Genomic DNA, 22,692 nt, shown 5'->3' on the forward strand with positions numbered 1-22,692 from the left:
TTTAAGAAAAAATAATGTAATGTGTAGTTTATAGCAAATAGTTTTATACGTTATTCGTTGTAAATATTAAATAGATTTTTGTATAAAAAAAGTTTTTTTTTTAGCTGGAATGTCATTGAGTTTTGTAATTCATCATCCATGTGCGACAAGGCTATCTTGGCGCGTGGCGAAAATCGGAACTAACATTGCCGTCAAGTGTCCCCTTTGTTCTTGTTTGAATAGTCTAAGCCTTTGTTCTGCAACAGCGCCCCCCTGTCAATGTCATTCAAGTGCCAAGAGAGCCTTGTCGCACTGTTGTACGCGACAGGTTGAGATGGCAATCGGTGTGGGGACGCCCCGCACACCCACTGCGCTAACCCTGTGCGGGCGAGCGCGAGGGCTGTGCGGATGTGGGGGGGGCGTTCCCTCCCCGATTGCCCCCTAGTAGATATAGTACTATATGAATGAATAAATGATTATTTATTTATTACTAAATTAGAAGATTTAGATTTTATTTAATTTAGATTTAGATAGAGATTAGAATTGATTTAGATGGCAGCAACAGTCGCTTGAGTACTGAACAATTGTACAACGAAAGGTGACCACTTACCGGTACATGTGATGCTGGTGCAGCAGCGAGCCCAGCACGAGCGAGTGCAGATACACAGGCCGTATGAGCCTGCCCAGCAGCGCCCCCTGGAGCCCCACCACGCACCAGCGCGCCATCTTGTCCGAACACGACATCGTTAACAGCCGCTCACCCTGTATGTGCCATGAGAAAAGAAAATCACGCTGTATATATAACACGACAAATATTAATAAAATCACGCTGTATATAACACGACAAATATTAAGAGAATCACGCTGTATATAATACTTGCATATGCTCGCGACTTCGTCCGCGTGGACTACACAAATTTGAAACCACTATTTCACCCCCTTAGGGGTTGAATTGAGAAAAATCCTTTCTTAGCGGACGCCTACGTCATAATAACTATCTGCATGCCAAATTTCAGCCCGATCCGTCCAGTAGTTTGAGCTGTGCGTTGATATATTAGATAACTGTATATCAGTACCCTTATTATAAATGCGAAAGTGTGTTTGTTTGTTGTTTTGTTGGTTTGTCCTTCAATCACGTCGCAACGATGCAACGGATTGACGTGATTTTTTGCATGGGTATAGATAAAGACCTGGAGAGTGACATAGGCTACTTTTTATCCCGGAAAATAAAAGAGTTTCCACGGGATTTTTAAAACGAAGTCGCGGGCATCAGCTAGTAACGTATATTTAGATAACTGTCTCACTACACAATCCGGCAAATATTCGTATGATACAGGGTGTGCTCACCTGCAACAGTCCGTCCCACGTCTGTACCACGTTGGTACTGTTCTTGACCGGTATGGTTCCCTCGCCGGACTCTATCTTGGTACGCAGTTGACCGCGCGCCAATCTGATGAAAAAAGTCATTTTAATTCTTTAATAATATTTTTTTTTTTTTTTTTGTTCCTGTTATTTGATTTTCTGTTACTTTACTTTAATTTTTTTTGTTGCTTCTGTTATTTTATTGTTTGTTGTTTTTTTAAAAATATGATAAAAAGGAGAAAAATAAATAAATGAGAGATTTAAATTAATTTACGTACTTATTTAAAAAAAACAATTAAACAGACAGACATAAGTGATATAAGTATGGATACTTTTTGAAATGAATGTGTTTCGACATGAGTGTGAATGTGTTTCGAGATGAGTGCGAATGTATTTTGACATGAGTGTGAATGTGCTTGGGGATGACTACGACAATGCTTTGCTGCGATTACGCACTGCCCTTCCGTCATCCGTAAGAATACTAGCAATTATCTACGACATATTTTTTTTTTTTTATTCGTTATAGGCGCACGCTTGACCACGATCACACCTGATGGAAAGTGATGATATGGCCTAAGATGGGACGCGTTTGCCTAGAAGGTATTCACTCTTGTTTTAAAGATACCCGGATTATAATTGACAGGAAACACGTCATAACGTCACGGAAATATGTCATAAGCTCCCATACAAAACAAAAAAGAACGTATTTTCACGGACTCGGATCGGATGAGTGCGTAACCGTTAGCATGAGTGTGTATAGACACCTGTCAGGTTGTCAGTCGGGTCCAGGACTGTAGTTCTCGTGCGGGCTGAATATGCATCCGTCACCACAAGGCTATATTATTTATTTATTTTGTTTTACCATGAGTGCAAATGTGTTTTACCATGAGTGCAAATGTGTTTTGACATGAGTGCGAATGTATTTTGACATGAGTGCGAACGGAAAATGGGGATGACGGTGGCATTGTTTTGATATGAGTGTGCGTGGCTTTAGAGATGAGTGCGAATGTATTTTGACATGAGTGTGTACAGTCACCTATTGGGGTGTCGGTCGGGGCCCGGGCTGTAGTTCTCGTGCGGGCTGAATATGCGTCCGTCATCAAAAGGCTGTCAAAGGCAAAATGGGACGCTTATATGGACGAGTGTTTTGTTTTAACATGAGTGCAAATGTGTTTTGAAGTGAGTGCGAAAGTGTTTTGACATGAGTGCGAACAAAAAATGGGGATGACGGCGACAGTGTTTTGTCATGAGTGCGAATGTGGTTTTGATATGTGTGTGCGTGGTTTTAGAGATGAGTGCGAATGTATTTTGACATGAGTGCGAACGGAAAATGGGGATGACGGTGGCATTGTTTTGATATGAGTGTCCGTGGTTTTAGAGATGAGTGCGAATGTATTTTGACATGAGTGTGTACAGTCACCTATTGGGGTGTCGGTCGGGGCCCGGGCTGTAGTTCTCGTGCGGACTGAATATGCGTCCGTCATCAAAAGGCTATATTATTATTAACTATTCAGTATGGGATGCTTATATGTACGAGTGTTTTGGTTTAACATGAGTGCAAATGTGTTTTGACATGAGTGCAAACGGAAAATGGGGATGACGGTGGCATTGTTTTGATATGAGTGTGCGTGGCTTTAGAGATGAGTGCGAATGTATTTTGACATGAGTGCAAACGGAAAATGGGGATGACGGTGGCATTGTTTTGATATGAGTGTGCGTGGCTTTAGAGATGAGTGCGAATGTATTTTGACATGAGTGCGAACGGAAAATGGGGATGACGGTGGCATTGTTTTGATATGAGTGTGCGTGGCTTTAGAGATGAGTGCGAATGTATTTTGACATGAGTGCAAACGGAAAATGGGGATGACGGTGGCATTGTTTTGATATGAGTGTGCGTGGCTTTAGAGATGAGTGCGAATGTATTTTGACATGAGTGCGAACGGAAAATGGGGATGACGGTGGCATTGTTTTGATATGAGTGTGCGTGGTTTTAGAGATGAGTGCGAATGTATTTTGACATGAGTGTGTACAGTCACCTATTGGGGTGTCGGTCGGGGCCCGGGCTGTAGTTCTCGTGCGGACTGAATATGCGTCCGTCATCAAAAGGCTATATTATTATTAACTATTCAGTATGGGATGCTTATATGTACGAGTGTTTTGGTTTAACATGAGTGCAAATGTGTTTTGACATGAGTGCAAACGGAAAATGGGGATGACGGTGGCATTGTTTTGATATGAGTGTGCGTGGCTTTAGAGATGAGTGCGAATGTATTTTGACATGAGTGCAAACGGAAAATGGGGATGACGGTGGCATTGTTTTGATATGAGTGTGCGTGGCTTTAGAGATGAGTGCGAATGTATTTTGACATGAGTGCAAACGGAAAATGGGGATGACGGTGGCATTGTTTTGATATGAGTGTGCGTGGCTTTAGAGATGAGTGCGAATGTATTTTGACATGAGTGCAAACGGAAAATGGGGATGACGGTGGCATTGTTTTGATATGAGTGTGCGTGGCTTTAGAGATGAGTGCGAATGTATTTTGACATGAGTGCAAACGGAAAATGGGGATGACGGTGGCATTGTTTTGATATGAGTGTGCGTGGCTTTAGAGATGAGTGCGAATGTATTTTGACATGAGTGCAAACGGAAAATGGGGATGACGGTGGCATTGTTTTGATATGAGTGTGCGTGGCTTTAGAGATGAGTGCGAATGTATTTTGACATGAGTGCGAACGGAAAATGGGGATGACGGTGGCATTGTTTTGATATGAGTGTGCGTGGCTTTAGAGATGAGTGCGAATGTATTTTGACATGAGTGCGAACGGAAAATGGGGATGACGGTGGCATTGTTTTGATATGAGTGTGCGTGGCTTTAGAGATGAGTGCGAATGTATTTTGACATGAGTGTGTACAGTCACCTATTGGGGTGTCGGTCGGGGCCCGGGCTGTAGTTCTCGTGCGGACTGAATATGCGTCCGTCGCCACAAGGCGCAGTGCTGACATACAAGTGTAGGAGCCTGTCTTCCTTCATCTGGTATCCGCCGCCGGACACTGGCTCCAGCTCAGACTCTGGTAGCATTTCCGTGGGATCTGGACAAATGGGATCGTTTTAATAATATCCTCAGCACTAATACGCTCCAAATGTTTCGTAAGTCCGTTTAGTCGCACGGTAGCGCGCTCCGGTCAGTGGTCACCCATACCGCGCACTTTGGCTGCGCTCAACGCGCTGCTGAAGGAGTCCCCTCGCTGTGACATATTTGCTGACAAATGGGCTGACCTCATGGGTCAGATCTTGCACTTTTGTGAAAATTTATAATTTTGCTTTTTAAAATTGATAATTTTAACAATTTTTGTATGTATGTTTATGTTAGTTTGTACTCGTAGTTTAATTAGTGTAATTGGCTTAATGGCCGTTCTAATTAAATAATAAATGAATGATAAATGATAATACACGACAGGTCGAGGTGGCCATCGATGAAAGCACGCCCCGCACACCCGCACAGTCCGTCACAGGTGTGCGGTGCGTCCTCCCGCCTCATACCCCGTTTGCCATCTCAACCTGTCGCGGACTATAGCATAAGGTATAGCATAAGGTAATAAGGTATTGGACTACACAAATTTCGAACCCCTTTTTTACCACCTTAGGGGTTGAATTTCAAAAAATCCTTAGTGGAAGTAGACTTCCACTAAGGATTTTTTGAAATTCAACCCCTATGCGGATAGCTATTATGATGTAGACATCATAATAGCTATCCGCATGCCAAATTTCAGGCTGATACTTGGGGCTGAAATAGGGGTTTGAAAGTGTAGTCCACGCGAACGAAGAAGAAGAAGAAGAAGAAGAAGATATAATTACCTTCAGATTGTGCGTACATTAGCAACTGTGTATAAAGAAACCTTTGCAGGCACCGTCGCGCCACCACCTGGGAACAATCATAAAGTTTTGGAAATAAATTCTACTCTACTACAAGTAGAGAACTGTTTAGAACTGAGAACTTTCTTAAGGGAAGGCCTATGTCCAAAAGTGGACGTCCACAGGCTGATGATGATAATAATAATAATAGCCTTTATTTCCCAATAAATATAACAAAACACACTTTATCTTAAACATAGTTATACTTAATTCTATTTTTAAATATATTGGCTTAAATTAGTTAATTAAATCACCTTTTCACATTTCAACATGTAATAATATGTTGTGAGGATAAAAAATATAACTCTTACAATGATATTAACTTATATTATTATATTATAAAAATATTAGTATTAAGTAGAAAAGTACTAGGTATTTCATTTAGTTATAATTGCTATTTATTTATTTATTTATTTATTTTATTTTGTAGAGACAAACAGTTACTTAGCTAGATAGTATATATATAAAAACACTTAAACCAAAGCAGTCTCCAATGAGAAATTAACACTTATAATAAAAAAATTGTGTCCACAACACACGGGCTATGCTTTATAATTTCAGTTCATTGACTTCTGTTACTCTAATTAGGTACATACTGGCAAAAATAATCCTACACAAGTATTTTGTTAATTAAGTTCAAAATCGTGATAGTAATTAAAACATTTGCTACTTGCCACTTCATTATTGATACTTAAAATAAACGATAATTATAGGTACCTACTTCTTTCTTTTCAAATAGCTCAACCGGTATAGGAGTGGACTGAAACCGAAAGGTCGACGGTTCAAACCCCGCCCGTTGCACTATTGTCGTACCTACTCCTAGCACAAGCTTGACGCTTAGTTGGAGAGGAAAGGGGAATATTAGTCATTTAACATGGCTAATATTCTTTAAAAAAAAAAAAAAAAACAATAAATTTTACATTTAACTAACAGTGAAAAAAAGTTTTAATGATGATGATACTATTGTAAAATAAAAATAAATAAATATGACAGTCACCTCAGCGTGTCCGTCGTTGACGGCTTGTCCTCTGACGGATATGTGTTCCCCGGACACGCACTTGGTGCCCGTCGCCACCGCCAGCACCTGAGTCATAGAGACACGCACTAAATAATCAAATCAAATCAAATCAAATATTTTATTCATAGTAAGTACATACGGAGTACACTTTTTGAATGTCATTAAAAACCGACTTCACAGTTTTTATTTCACAATTTTTAGTGGCCCCATGGTATTAAAATATGCTATGACTGGTTAAAAATCTACTGTTTACTTAGCTATTACACTGATCGCGAGCAATTTACTCTTATCCGTTGAGGAGTTCCATTATCTATCTTCGAAGATGTTCATCAGCTCTTCACCAAATTTAAATGGGACCACTTTTGAAGTATATATACCCTTTCAAACAAAACAAAGAATTTTCAAAATCGGTCCAGGCGTCTTCGCATAATCGGGGAACATACATATATAAAAATAAAAATAAAAGATTCCGACGACAAAAGATTGAGAACCTCCTCCTTTTTTTGAAGTCGGTTAAAAACAAGAAACATGTTGATGCTGTGTGTGCCCTAATACAGCGCGACAAGGCTATCTTGGCGCGTGGCGAACATCGGAACTAACGTTGCCGTCAAGTGTCCCCTTTGTTCTTGTTTGAATATTGTAAGTCTTTGTTCTCCAACAGCGCCCCCCTGTCAATGTCATTCAAGTGCCAAGAGAGCCTTGTCGCACATTAACATGGCTAATATTCTTTCATGATCAACCCATCGCCGGCTCACTACAGAGCACGGGTCTAATCTCAGAGTGAGAAGGGTTTTGGCCATAGTCTACCACGCTGGCCATGTGCGGATTGGTAGACTTCACACACCTTTGAGAACATTATAGAGAACTCTCAGGCATGCAGGTTTCCTCACGATGTTTTCCTTCACCGTTAAAGCAAGTGATATTTAATTAATTAAAACGCACATAACTCCGAAAAGTTAGAGATGCGTGCCCGGGACCGAACCCCCGACCTCCGATTAGAAAGCGGACGTCCTAACCACTAGGCTATCACAGCTTTTCAATAATAATATTACAAGCCTCAATAGCTCAACCGGTATAGGAGTGGACTGAAAACCGAAAGGTCGACGGTTCAAACCCCGCCCGTTGCACTATTGTCGTATCTACTCCTAGCACAAGCTTGACGCTTAGTTGGAGAGGAAAGGGGAATATTAGTCGTTTAACATGGCTAATATTCTTTAAAAAAAAAAAAAATCTTTAAAAAAATAAAATGGCAATGGCAGTAATGGAACCTTGGCCGTTTCCACGTTGTTCCCGATGGTCATGACGATGCCGGCCAACACTTTCCGTCTAGAGTGCACCAGGTCTGCGCCCATCAGCTCATTGAACTTCTCGTTCACTAGTCTGTGGAGAAAACACTATTGTTCAAAAAATTAAAAAAAAAGTCTTCACTAATCTAAAGATATAAAACGATAAGGTGACTGACTGACTGATCTATCAACGCACAGCTCAAACTACTGGACGGATCGGGCTGAAATTTGGCATGCAGGTAGCTATTATGACTTAGGCATCAGCTAAGAAAGGATTTTTGAAAATTCAACCTCTAAGGGGGTGAAATAGGGGTTTGAAATTTGTGTAGTCCACGCGTACGAGGTCGCGAACATGAGCTAGTTAAATTAAACAATATAGTCTATTTGGCCCACAGAGACTTCAACCTGAAGAGTACGCATATACAAAGTTTTGCATGAAAACAAAATCGTAAAATGGAGTCACGTCATCAAGACAATCATGTGCGGAATGTTAAAAAACTTACGTTACAAGAAAAATATGACCAGAAAAACATGAGAGCGCGATATATTTTACTACTAACGCCATCTATCGAGGTACATGTAAAACTAGCTTAATAATTAGCGCACGCTTTCGTCGAATAAATGCAGCCCTGTTAACGTCAGCTTCAATGCTGCCGGCGCATGCCGCCGTAGTTTGATGTTAAACTAAAAAGAGCAGTCGCTAAGTTTATTCCTGGTTCTTTTTGACAAGCATTCGGATCCAGTGGTAGATTCTCTTGACGATTCAATTTAAGCTAGTTTTATAAGTACCCCGATAGATGGCGTTAGTAGAAGGATATATCGCGCTCTCATGTTTTTCTGAGGGCCTAACATGCGCCCCGCGAGAAAATTTTGTCTACGCATTATCTCGTGTTTCTTCATACAAATAAGACGAGTAAATGCGTAGACAAAATTTTCTCGTGGTGCGCATGTTAGCCTAACAGGTCATATTTTTTTGTAATCAACACTCAACAGTGTTACAGATTTTTACAGTTCAGACTTAATCAGTACGCATATTATAAATGCGAAAGTGCGTTTGTTTATACATATTCTAAGCAGTGGCGTGCAGGTCATAGAAGCATAAATACACTGCTTACCCTAGTCGTAATAGCTCAATGCATATTTTCATTATGAGCTGCCAGTAAACAGGCTCCTAATTAACTAGTGCCTACCCTGGCTTCAAACCCTGTGCACGCTACTGATTCTAAGGTGTCTGATCGTCTGTCTGTCAACTCACTTGGCAATATGGTCGGCCATCAGTTGCGGCAGGGCCTCAGCGACGTAGTCCAGAGGCACGGCGACCGGCGACGGCGGCGCTCGTTCACACAGCTCGCCCAAAGCCGCCCGAGCTGCAGCAAGCTTGGCGAGCTTCTTGTTTGAGCCTGTGGGTAGTGGGTAGGGTATTCATAATCATAATCATCATCATCATCATCATCATCATCATCAGCCTGTGGACGTCCACTGTTGGACATAGGCCTTCCCTAAAGAGCGCCACCACACCCGGTCCTCAGCCTTCCTCATCCAGCCACTTCCCGCCAGCCTCTTTATATCGTCGATCCATCGTGCTGGAGGGCGTCCCACACTACGGTCTCCACTCAAGGAGTTTCCGGCTCCAACGGCCATCGCCTCTACGACAGGCATGACCTGCCCACTGCCACTTCAGCTTGCTAATAGTTTGGGCTATGTCAGTGACCTTGGTTCTCCAGCGGATCTCCTCATTTCTGATCTTGTCCCTCAAGGAAACTCCTAACATAGCCCTCTCCATAGCTCGCTGAGCGACTTTGAATTTGTGGACAAGGCCGTTTGTTAGTGTCCACGTTTCAGCACCATAGGTGAGGACGGGAAGAACACACTGGTTAAAGACTTTCGTCTTGAGGCACTGAGGAATTGACGATGAGAAGACTTGACTCAATTTTCCAAAAGCTGCCCAACCTAGCCGAATTCTTCTGTTGGCTTCCTCGTCGAAATTGCTTCTGCCTAATTGAATTGTTTGGCCAAGGTAATTGTATTGTGAAACAATTTCGATGCCAACATTTTCGACGCTCATCGGTGACGGGACAACGTGTTGGTTGAACATTATCTTTGTTTTGTCCAAGTTTATCATAATCATTTATTTATTTTGCTCAGATATGGTAGGTACATGTATATTATTTACATGGGGTCTTAAAAGTTAGGTAATCAGTTACATATCCTGCCAAGCATGGCGTGCAAAATTATTTCTAAATTATCTAATTTCATTAATATTGTTATGTCATCATGTACTCATACTCATCATGTAAATGTTTTTAATAATTCAAATGTCTATTTCTATGCATGCATTATTTAAAATTTGTCATTAAAAAAGTCATTAACACTATAATAAGTTTTATTTAGTAGAAAATTAAATAAATAACTTCTAAAAGATCTGAGGTTCATTCCATAGCTGTGCGACTATTATTAATAGACTAAGCAGCTTTCGCTGATTCGTCTATATCAGAAGTGCTTTGAGTTTTCCAAATGTTTGTCTAATCTATTCTTGAAGTGGTTAACAGAACTTGACATAACCACATCTAAATATATAATAAAGGTGACTGACTGATTGACTGACTGATCTATCAACGCACAGCTCAAACTACTGGACGGATCGGGCTGAAATTTGGCATGTAGATAGCTATTATGACGTAGGCATCCGCTAAGAAAGGATTTTTGAAAATTCAACCCCTAAGGGGGGGGGGGGGGGCTAAGGGGGTGAAATAGGGTTTTGAAATTTGTGTAGTCACTATTATATTTTTCAATTATATTTTTAACCGACTTCAACAAAGGAGGAGGTTCTCAATTTGACTGTTTTTTTTTGTATGTTTGTTACACGATTTACCCCGTCAATTATGAACCGATTTTGATGATTCTTTTGTTTGTTGTGTATGACATACTTCAGAGGTGGTGACGTTTCAATTTGGTAAAGATCTGGTGAATATCTTCGGAGTTGGAGAATGGTACTCCATTATTTTTTAATTTTCAGTGTTTGTGGTTATTGAAGGTTTATTTTTTATTTTTATTCAGATACAAGTTAGCCCTTGACTGCAATCTCACCTGGTGGTAAGTGATGATGCAGTCTAAGATGATAGCGGGCTAACCTGGAAGGGGTATGGCAGTTTTTATTAAACCCATACCCGTTGGTTTCTACACGGCATCGTACCGGAACGCTAAATCGCTTGGCGGCACGGCTTTGCCGGTAGGGTGGTAACTAGCCACGGCCGAAGCCTCCCACCAGACAAAAAGGTTTTTTATAGCTTTTTTTTACATACAGCGATCACTTACCATAGCCCTCGAAGACCTGATCCTTGATCTGGCAAACCACTTTGAACCTCATGCTGTGACTCAGTTGTGGAGGTGCTGTTAACAAACATACACATTTTCATTTTCGCTTACAAAATAAGCCGGCCAAGTGCGAGTCAGGCTCGCGCAACGAGGGTTCCGTACTACAGTCGTATTTTTTCGACATTTTGCACGATAAATCAAAAACTATGATTCTAAAAATAAAAAAACAGTTTTAGAATCCATAGGTGAAGCCCTTTCATATGATACCCCACTCGATATAGTTATCTTACTTCGAAAATTGAAAATACTAATTATTAGTTCATGACCACAATTTAATTTTTTTTGTGTGATGTAACCACAAATTCTCGGTTTTCATATTTTTCGCCGAATGTCTGCAATAAGACCTACCTACCTACAAAATTTCATGATTCTAGGTCAACGGGAAGTACCCTGTAGGTTTCTTGACAGACCAACAGACAGACAACAAATTGAGCCTATAAGTGTTCCGTTTTTCTTTTGAGGTACGAAACCCAAAAATGGATGGATGGAAAATGTGTACGGGAGCGGTGTCTGTGTGCTCGACCGTAGCAATGGGGGAATTTCCCTCCGAGCAGTGTTGTGCTCGGGGCGCCAGCTGGGCCGACGGTTGTATCTTGAAACTTCTCAATAAAATCCAGATCGCAGAATTTTTTTTTTTTTTTTTATAAAGAATATTAGCCATATTAAATGACTAATATTCCCCTTTCCTCTTCAATTAAGCGTCAGGCTTGTGCTAGGAGTAGGTACGACAATAGTGCAACGGGCGGGGTTTGAACCGTCGACCTTTCGGTTTTCAGTCCACTCCTATACCGGTTGAGCTATTGAGGCTCTAAAGAAAACTCCGTTAGTGCGAGTACTGCCGGCGGTACATTTGTTCGGGACTACGTCATGAAAATGTTATCGTTTGAATAGCGCCATCTAGTTTATTTATTTATTTATTTTTTTATTTTTTATTTATTCTTCAAATTTACATATGAAAACACTAGGGTGAAACGGTAATAGCTGTGTTAGTTAAAAAAAAAAAACTGTGTTACAGCTATTAGCGCCCACCTCCGGATTAAGATATTTATTACAGTAATATAGAAATAGAGTAGATTAGTAATACTTAAATAGTCAGAATTCACAAGTAATTTAAAGCACTTAATAAGCTAGTGTGCGTGTGTGTGTGTGTGTGTTGCATCTGTGGCAACCGTCACACATGTATACGATTTGTATGATCGCGCGGAGATCTCTACCGGACCAGACAGCGCGGGGAACACAACCAGCCTCGAGGCCCTAAGCCAAGATGGCGGGCCCTAGCCGGTGTAATAGGCTACTTGACAATTTTTTTAAGTTGGTCTTAAATGGTTAATATTTGTCCTATTATATCAAAAAAATTAACAATATATTTTTTTGCGCCCTAAAAACCGTAAAACTTTAATTTAAAAAAATATTTTTCTTAGACAGGTGAAAACACTGTCGGCCATGTTTGGCCGATAGATTATCTGTGCTCTGACGTCATGCATTTGTAAACAACAGTATAACCACAGGGTTATACTGTTGTTTACAAATGCATATAACAACAGTATAACCCTGTGGTTATACTGTTGTTTACAAATGCATGACGTCAGAGCACAGATAATCTATCGGCCAAACATGGCCGACAGTGTTTTCACCTGTCTAAGAAAAATATTTTTTTAAATTAAAGTTTTACGGTTTTTAGGGCGCAAAAAAATATAGTGTTAATTTTTTTGATATAATAGGACAAATATTAACCATTTAAGACCAACTTAAAAAAATTGTCAAGTAGCCTATTCCAGGGTAACGTGAATACCCCGCGCCCTACTCGTGTAAGGAGGCCCGTACACTGAGTAGAAGACCCTGTCGTCGTCGATTTGTATGACAGATTTGACTATCCGAGACAGGTCACTAACTATAGGCCTCAAAAGAAAGCTCAGAGTCACTCAGCGGGCGATGGAGAGAGCTATGTTTTTTTTTATTTTTTTTATTCAGATACAAGTTAGCCCTTGACTGCAATCTCACCTGGTGGAAAGTGATGATGCAGTCTAAGATGATAGCGGGCTAACCTGGAAGGGGTATGGCAGTTTTTATTAAACCCATACCCCTTTGGTTTCTACACGGCATCGTACCGGAACGCTAAATGCGGAACGGTAGAGTGGTAACTAGCCACGGCCGAAGCCTCCCACCAGACCAGACTAGAATTTTAGAAATTACGAAATTCCAAACCCCTGCCAGGAATCGAACCCGGGACCTCCCACTATTAAGACCACAGCGCTCACCACTGCGCCAGGGAGGTCGTCATGTGCGGAGTTTCAACTCCTATAACTAACTATTGATGCTGGCAGTGGCGTGCAGGTCATAGAGGCATAAATGCACTGCTTACCCCAGTTGTAATAGCTCAATGCATCTTTTTCATTATGACCTGCCAGTAAACAGGTTCCTACTTAACTAATGCATACCCGGGCTTCAAACCCTGTGCACGCCACTGGATGCTGGTTACCTTGCAGTGAGTCCAGAGGGGAGCCGTCTCCGAATGTGAACTGGAATGTGAGTCCAGGATACTGTTCATACAGCGTGTTGATGGGGCTCTTCATAGCCTGCAGCATCATAGACGGACCGAATATATCTGAAACATATCGACGCTGGAAAGCGATCTTGTTGTATCTTAAAAAAAACCGGCCAAGTGCAAGTCAGGCTCGCGCAATGACGGTTCCGTACTACAGTCGTATTTTAACGACATTTTGCACGATAATTCAAAAACTACGATGCATACAGTGGCGTGCACAGGAGTTCAAGCCAGGGTATGCATTTAGGTATGAACTTGTTTTACGGCAGGTTATAATGAAAAAGTAAGCATTGATTTCTTACAATGAGGGTAAGCAGTGCGTTTATGCTTCTATGAGCTGCACGCCACTGGATGCATAAAAATAAATAAAAATCTGTTTTAGAATGTACAGGTGAAGACCTTTCATATGATACCGCACTTGATATAGTTATCTCACTTTGAAAGTTGAAAATACTAATTATTAGTTCATGACCACAATTTAATTTTTTTCGTGTGATCTAACCCTAAATTCACGGTTTTCAGATTTTTCCCCAAATGTCAGCTATAAGACCTACCTACCTGCCAAATTTCATGATTCTAGGTCAACGGGAAGTACCCTGTAGGTTTCTTGACAGACATTTTTAACATCGGGATTTTTAAAAAACCTAAATCCACGCGGACGAAGTCAGACATCAGCTAGTTATTAAATAAATTCATGTCAGTCAGTTAACTTACTTGGCGTCGGAGATTTCTTGGCGATGATCTCAGGCGGAGGTCGAACTGACTTCCCTTGGAAGCGGGGGTACTCCGCAACTGAAAGTTAAATTCATCATCATGATCAACCCATCGCCGGCTCACTACAGAGCACGGGTCTCCTCTCAGACTGAGAAGGATTTGGCCATAGTCTACAACGCTGGTTATGTGCGGATTGGTAGACTTCACACACCTTTGAGAACATTATGGAGAACTCGCAGGCATGCAGGTTTCCTCACGATGTTTTCCTTCACCGTTAAAGCAAGTGATATTTAATTACTCAAAACGCATATAACTCTGAAAAGTTAGAGGTGCGTGCCCGGGATCGAACCCCCGACCTCCGATTAGAAGGCGGACGTCCTTACCACTAGGCTATCACAGCTATTAAATAATAAAAAGAAAGTTAAATTACTGCGTTTTAACTGTAAATACCAACATCCCTTCAGGTGAGGCTGTGTTAAGGATTGCAGAAAACTCCGTTGGTGCGAGTACTGTTATTCGGGACTGCGTCATGAAATGTTATCGATTGAACAGCGCCATCTAGTTGCATCTGTGGCAACCGCCACAATGCTATGAAGATGGCGTGCCAGTATACAGCGTCTTTTTTACCAGTAGCCAGCGCCTTTTTCTTAAAGCTGTATAAGAGTCGTGTAAAGGCTCAGAGTAAGTTTTTGTCTTTGTCATAGTTTACCTTTTTTTTGTTGGGCACGTTGTAGTTTGTGCCCAACAAACCTCTGTGATAGTAATTTATTGCGAATATTACGAGTTTTTATTTAATTTTCTGTTTTAAATTTAGTATTGAAGGTGTGTAGAAGCCATTTATGTTGCATTGCTGTGTAAAAGTTGTAGCGAACGCAAATTATGAAACACTAGCTTATGCTCGCGACTTCGTCCGCGTGGACTACAAAATTTCAAAACCCTATTTCACCCCCTTAGGAGTTGAATTTTCAAAAATCCTTTCTTAGCGGATGCCTACGTCATAATAGCTATCTGCATGCCAAATTTCAGCCCGATCCGTCCAGTAGTTTGAGCTGTGCGTTGATAGATCAGTCAGTCAGTCAGTCAGTCATTCAGTCAGTCAGTCAGTCAGTCACCTTTTCCTTTTATATATATCGAAGATAACCTTTCATACGTAAGTATTATTTCTTTTGCTGTTTTGTCCCTTTCGGGTATACGCGTCTGACAAGTCTCTTGATACTTAGTCTGAGTGTAAAGGTCATATAAGGGTTGTATAATGGACATACCAGTGTTTCTGGCTGGCTCGTCGCTGGTGAAGTCGGGCGGCGGGCCCGGCACCGGCAGCACCCTGCCCGCGCGCGCCAGCAGCGCCGTGAGGCAGGCGCGCGCGGCGGAGGCCCGGGCATCCCGCTTACTGTGGCCAGTACCTTCGAACGTCATGTTTGCAACCTGCGGGACAAATACTCATTTTTAGGGTTGTATCTCCAGAAAAAAAGCTACCCTTATAGGATCACTTCGTTGTCTGTCGTGTCTGTGAAGACCCTTGTATTGACAGACAAAGAGGGGACCTAGAATCATGAAATTTGGCGATCAAGTGATGCTGTAGTTCACTTCAGCCCCAACTCGATGAGGGCAGAAGCTGGAGACTTGCCGCCCGAGGCCACTGCGTCTGCCGCTTTGGCCAACACCTGGCCCAACAAGTGTACAAGGGTTCCCCAACATCAGATACTCACCGTGACTGACACAGTGAAGTTGGGGCAATGCGCGGGCCCGCCCTGTCGCGTGATGCTGTAGTTCACTTTCAGCCCCAACTCGTTGAGGGCAGAAGCTGGAGACTTGCCGCCCGAGGCCACTGCACCTGCCGCTTTGGCCAACACCTGGCCCAACAAGTGTACAAGGGTTCCCCAACATCAGATACTCACCGTGACTGACACAGTGAAGTTGGGGCAATGCGCGGGCCCGCCCTGTCGCGTGATGCTGTAGTTCACTTTCAGTCCCAACTCGTTGAGGGCAGAAACTGGAGACTTGCCGCCCGAGGCCACTGCGTCTGCCGCTTTGGCCAACACCTGGCCCAACAAGTGTACAAGGGTTCCCCAACATCAGATACTCACCGTGACTGACACAGTGAAGTTGGGGCAATGCGCGGGCCCGCCCTGTCGCGTGATGCTGTAGTTCACTTTCAGCCCCAACTCGTTGAGGGCAGAAGCTGGAGACTTGCCGCCCGAGGCCACTGCACCTGCCGCTTTGGCCAACACCTGGCCCAACAAGTGTACAAGGGTTCCCCAACATCAGATACTCACCGTGACTGACACAGTGAAGTTGGGGCAATGCGCGGGCCCGCCCTGTCGCGTGATGCTGTAGTTCACTTTCAGTCCCAACTCGTTGAGGGCAGAAACTGGAGACTTGCCGCCCAAGGCCACTGCGTCTGCCGCTTTGGCCAACACCTGGCCCAACAAGTGTACAAGGGTTCCCCAACATCAGATACTCACCGTGACTGACACAGTGAAGTTGGGGCAATGCGCGGGCCCGCCCTGTCGCGTGATGCTGTAGTTCACTTTCAGCCCCAACTCGTTGAGGGCAGAAACTGGAGACTTGCCGCCCGAGGCCACTGCGTCTGCCGCTTTGGCCAACACCTGGCCCAACAAGTGTACAAGGGTTCCCCAACATCAGATACTCACCGTGACTGACACAGTGAAGTTGGGGCAATGCGCGGGCCCGCCCTGTCGCGTGATGCTGTAGTTCACTTTCAGTCCCAACTCGTTGAGGGCAGAAACTGGAGACTTGCCGCCCGAGGCCACTGCGTCTGCCGCTTTGGCCAACACCTGGCCCAACAAGTGTACAAGGGTTCCCCAACATCAGATACTCACCGTGACTGACACAGTGAAGTTGGGGCAATGCGCGGGCCCGCCCTGTCGCGTGATGCTGTAGTTCACTTTCAGTCCCAACTCGTTGAGGGCAGAAACTGGAGACTTGCCGCCCGAGGCCACTGCGTCTGCCGCTTTGGCCAACACCTGGCCCAACAAGTGTACAAGGGTTCCCCAACATCAGATACTCACCGTGACTGACACAGTGAAGTTGGGGCAATGCGCGGGCCCGCCCTGTCGCGTGATGCTGTAGTTCACTTTCAGCCCCAACTCGTTGAGGGCAGAAGCTGGAGACTTGCCGCCCGAGGCCACTGCGTCTGCCGCTTTGGCCAACACCTGGCCCAACAAGTGTACAAGGGTTCCCCAACATCAGATACTCACCGTGACTGACACAGTGAAGTTGGGGCAATGCGCGGGCCCGCCCTGTCGCGTGATGCTGTAGTTCACTTTCAGCCCCAACTCGTTGAGGGCAGAAGCTGGAGACTTGCCGCCCGAGGCCACTGCGTCTGCCGCTTTGGCCAACACCTGGCCCAACAAGTGTACAAGGGTTCCCCAACATCAGATACTCACCGTGACTGACACAGTGAAGTTGGGGCAATGCGCGGGCCCGCCCTGTCGCGTGATGCTGTAGTTCACTTTCAGTCCCAACTCGTTGAGGGCAGAAACTGGAGACTTGCCGCCCGAGGCCACTGCGTCTGCCGCTTTGGCCAACACCTGGCCCAACAAGTGTACAAGGGTTCCCCAACATCAGATACTCACCGTGACTGACACAGTGAAGTTGGGGCAATGCGCGGGCCCGCCCTGTCGCGTGATGCTGTAGTTCACTTTCAGCCCCAACTCGTTGAGGGCAGAAGCTGGAGACTTGCCGCCCGAGGCCACTGCGTCTGCCGCTTTGGCCAACACCTGGCCCAACAAGTGTACAAGGGTTCCCCAACATCAGATACTCACCGTGACTGACACAGTGAAGTTGGGGCAATGCGCGGGCCCGCCCTGTCGCGTGATGCTGTAGTTCACTTTCAGTCCCAACTCGTTGAGGGCAGAAACTGGAGACTTGCCGCCCGAGGCCACTGCGTCTGCCGCTTTGGCCAACACCTGGCCCAACAAGTGTACAAGGGTTCCCCAACATCAGATACTCACCGTGACTGACACAGTGAAGTTGGGGCAATGCGCGGGCCCGCCCTGTCGCGTGATGCTGTAGTTCACTTTCAGCCCCAACTCGTTGAGGGCAGAAACTGGAGACTTGCCGCCCGAGGCCACTGCGTCTGCCGCTTTGGCCAATGCCTGGCCAAACAATGAATATACAAGGTATTTTGAAATGATTCGGGTAGAGCACCTTAATATAGTACATCTTCCAGCACATTTTAATTGCCAAAACTTTGATCTGAGATCTATAGAGGGCACTCTTAACACAGTGGGCGTTACCCATTTTAAGTGGCCAATCAATCACAAACGAAGCTATGTTTTTCCTACTGAATGTGAATGTTTGGTGAGTTTTTGTCTTTGTCATTTGTATGGGATTACGTAATAGAGATAAATCATTCTATCCGTGGCATAGAGTATAGCCACGGCCGTAGCCTACCAGTGTGTGCTGAAATCTAAGCCATGGTGTATTACTAACCATGAAAAACAGTGTGTGCCACTCGGGGTGTGAATATTTTGTTCTCAGGCGACGAATATTGAATTCATCGCTACACTCAGGCTTCAAAATAACGCCCTAGAGGAACAAAATATCACTTTGGCCCCTTGCAACATGATAGGGTATTTTACCCTTTTTTGAAAAGCGTCTTAATTTAATCCTAAAGTGATAATAAACTTCCAAAAAATTTATTTGATCGATATGTGCAATAAAAATGCATTTACATTTTGCATTTCAAATTTCGCCGCGAAAACGCTACCCGCCATCTTTTTAGATTCATGAGCTGTCATGACGTCACACGGATTGGTAAGCAACGGTGTTTTCTTAATACTTCACAATGTCAATCCATGTGACGTCACAATCGGTATTAACATGGCGGCTACGATATCATATATCATGCGTTTTGGATATTTGTAGAACAGATAAAAAAGTGAAATCTTTAAAATAAATTATATAATTTAATAAACTGAAATTTACGTTTTCGATTTCTTGTTGTTTAAGAGTATTAACTATTTAGTACGAAATTGATTGGAAAGTTACCTGCAAGTTCCATTTAAACCCGCCATCGGCTCGGATGGATGAAGCTGACTTTTTCGCCGGTGGTTCTTCGTCTGTACAAAAACACTCGTTTTTAGGATTCCCTAGTCATTTTAGCGTTTAAACTACCGTGAGATTTCCATTATAAATACTATCTGTCCCGGCTTTACTCACGTGTGTAGTCGACGTTAGCCCGACTAGTTTCGAACCCATACGGGGTCCTTTTTCAAGGGAGTCCGTCCGCGCACGCGCCGCGGTTTTAACTGCGGGATGCACGTGCCGCTGCCCGTAGAGCTCGTTGTGAGGGTGGCTGGGGTGGGGGGGGGGGGGGGGGGGGGGAGACAGCTGCCCCCGAAAAAGACCCCGTATGGGTTCGAAACTAGTCGGGCTAACGACGACGGCGACGACACACGTGAGTAAAGCCGGGACAGATAGTATTTATAATTCCCTAGTCAAATAAAAACCCATTGACGTTCAATGGACTGGTCTTGCATAAGTCAATCTTCTTCTTCTAAATATATAAAAGGAAAAGCTGCCCGACTTACTGACTGATCTATGATCTATCAACGCACAGCTCAAACTACTGGACGGATCGGGCTGAAATTTATCATGTAGATAGCTATTATGACGTAGGCATCCGCTAAGAAACGATTTTTGAAAATTCAATCCCTAAGGAGGTTTAATACGGGTGTGAAATTTGTGTAGTCGAAGTCGCGGGCATAAGCTAGTTAATCATAAGTGATGAATGAATAATTAAGATGTGATAGCCTAGTAGTTAAGACGTCAGCCTTCCAGTCGAGGGGTCCAGGGTTCGATCCCGGACACGCAATTTTAAAGTTATGTGCATTATAAGCACTTAAATATGCTTGACTATGAAAGGAAATATCGTAAGGAAACCAACATGCCTAAGAGTTCTGCATAATGTTCTTAGGCAACCCCCTGCCGGACACCCTTAAACTTTTAAACTTTAAGGTGTCTGGCAGGGGGTTGCCATGATACTAGTGTCTGACAATGCACGACGTGATTTCTATATATAATATTCTGTAATAAAAAAATATAAAAATTAATTATAGGAAATATATAAAAATACTTTGACGTAAGATTTGTTACACCTTTATTACCTGTTATCTCCCAAAGCTACCATAATCTAAACAAACGTACCTCCCAGTGTTGGGGACAATACGCAGAGAAACGTTCAGCTTTTATAAAATAAGGAAGGTCTAACACGCGCTGGCTCTTAGTCCGTTAAGTTACTTATCGACGGATTAATACAGAAGTATAATAAATAAGCCTGATAAAATTAACATTATTTATTTATTCACAAGTAAAAAAACAAACACAATATTCTTTTTTAATATTTTTTTTTAAATAGGTACAGTATTTTAAAAGTACCTACTGGTTTCCACCACTGTTTAAAACATTTCACCAGTAATTTAAAGGAACTATTATAATAATTGATTAAAACTAATTCACATACAAATCTTTAAGCTCATGCCAACTTAAAAACTAATTTTAGGTAAATCTGGCAAACCATAGACATAGATCTATTATAGGAAGACCAGAATCTCATGAAATGAAATTCCAAAGTTAGCAACACTGTACTTTGTGAATATCCTATGTACATAGTACTCTGTGGTGAATTATTAGGTAATATTCACCACAGAGTACTTCTCTGAATTCACCACAATATTCACACTATATTCACAGAGTACAGTGTTGCTAACTATGGAATTTCATTTCTGTATTTTTCATGAGATTCTGGTCTACATATAGTTTCTAGAACCAAACTGCGCGACAGGTTGAGATGGCAATCGGGATATGAGGTGGGGGGACGCCCCGCACACCCACACGTCACCCGCGCTCGCCTGTGTTCTCTTCCAGATTGCTATCTCAAGCTGTCGCGCACTATACGTTTGTCTCCATACAAATGATGGACTGTGGACTGTGGTGTGATGGAGAGACGCCATATTAGCCCTGTTAATTATGACTAATATTCCCCTTTCCCCTCCAATTAAGTGAAAATCTTGTGCTAGAAGTGGGTACGACAATAGTGCAACGGGTGGGGTTTGAACCGGCGACCTTTCGGACTTCAGTCCGATCCTTAACCGTTGAGCTATTGAGGCTTATTAATTAACGTTCTTTATCCTTTTATGGGTACACAAGCAACGCCCATCCATCTGTAATTTCTCTGACATCCAAAATTACCGCAAAATATACACCCTTGAACTATAGTCCTTTCTGTACTGGTATTGTTATTGTTCAAATCGTTAACGACCGTTACGTTATAACGATAACCGTTACGTTGCGTTATGTTATTACCGTAACCATTGTTATAACGATAACCGTTATCTTGCTTAGAGTTATAATCGTAACCATTGTTTGCGGATGTGTTATAACCATAACCATTTCCATAGCTATTCGTATAATTATTCGACTTAGTTCCATTTATCGGTATATTATGGCCATTATTGTAACTGCTATACGGATAAGCAATAGGAGAATTAACGGAACCATTTATAGGTTGGTTATAATAGTAACCATTTGCATAATTGTAGTTATAAACGGGTGCGTTCGTGTTATAACCATTAGTCGGTGTATTATAGGGTGCAATATTAGTGTTAAAACCATTTGTCGGAGTATTATAGGGTGCACTATTAGTGTTATAACCATTTGTAGGTGAATTATAACCATAACTATAAGTATTAAAGTTTGTAGGCGGTTCATAAACAGGGTTATTATAACCATAGTTAGTGTTATAATTAGTATAACCACTATGCGTTATAATATTATCGTTTATGCGGTTATTTTCATATTGATTATAACCACCGTTTTGGTTATTATAAATATTATTCTGCTGATGCAGACTGCCATAATAATTATAGTTGTCATCACTAAGTAATAGATTATTGTTGATATCTTCATCCTTTTTTGGATGCGTTATATCGTATACTTTAGTGTAAATATTACTGAAAAATTTGCTAACTCTGTTCTCTGGAGCTGCGTTTCTTTTAACTCGATGCGTGTTTAAAACTGTTGGTCCTTTTAAAACCTTTAAGAAAGTACTTATCTTTGGTATTTCTATAATGTATTTTTTACTTGCAACTTGCTTTAGTCGATTTATCAAGTTACTATTAGAATTTGTTATATTCAATTTGTTATTACTTTTAATTTCGTTTTGTTTCTTAGTTCTTATAGCTCTTTTAGGTATTGGTTTTATTGGTTTTTCTTTTTCTTTATTTTCTCTAACAGGAATATCTTTTATTCTTGGTGTTATAGATTTCGAAACATCTTTTAGTTCATGTTCATCTATATTATCAATTACTAATTCGTATACTTGACCAGATTCCGTGCGTTTTATAACACCTTGGTCATCCATTATTTTTTCTTCTTCGACGCTACTGTCTAGAACATAAATTTCTAGTATATCTTCTATGTCATCGAATGCTTTTAGAATTTTGAATGTTTTAATTTCATCATAATTTTTAA

At 42.4% G+C, this 22,692-nt stretch overlaps 1 protein-coding gene across 1 annotated transcript in view; it reads right to left on the reverse strand.

Moving 5' to 3' along the window:
• Positions 1-22,692, reverse strand: part of Adar (Adenosine deaminase acting on RNA) — a 53,668-nt gene that overhangs the window by 24,569 nt on the left and 6,407 nt on the right. The window contains exons 4-16 of the mRNA XM_069507400.1: positions 19,210-19,280; positions 18,171-18,314; positions 15,456-15,618; positions 14,194-14,271; positions 13,414-13,539; positions 10,875-10,949; positions 8,815-8,959; positions 7,542-7,653; positions 6,253-6,339; positions 5,199-5,265; positions 4,261-4,432; positions 1,327-1,429; positions 590-741 (exon numbers count right to left, since the gene is read on the reverse strand). Coding sequence (XP_069363501.1) covers positions 590-741; positions 1,327-1,429; positions 4,261-4,432; positions 5,199-5,265; positions 6,253-6,339; positions 7,542-7,653; positions 8,815-8,959; positions 10,875-10,949; positions 13,414-13,539; positions 14,194-14,271; positions 15,456-15,618; positions 18,171-18,314; positions 19,210-19,280 — 1,495 coding nt within the window. The remainder of the gene's footprint in view (positions 1-589; positions 742-1,326; positions 1,430-4,260; positions 4,433-5,198; positions 5,266-6,252; positions 6,340-7,541; positions 7,654-8,814; positions 8,960-10,874; positions 10,950-13,413; positions 13,540-14,193; positions 14,272-15,455; positions 15,619-18,170; positions 18,315-19,209; positions 19,281-22,692) is intronic.

Source organism: Maniola hyperantus, chromosome 26, assembly GCF_902806685.2.
Source record: "Maniola hyperantus chromosome 26, iAphHyp1.2, whole genome shotgun sequence".
NCBI classification, from domain to species: Eukaryota; Metazoa; Arthropoda; class Insecta; order Lepidoptera; family Nymphalidae; genus Maniola; species Maniola hyperantus.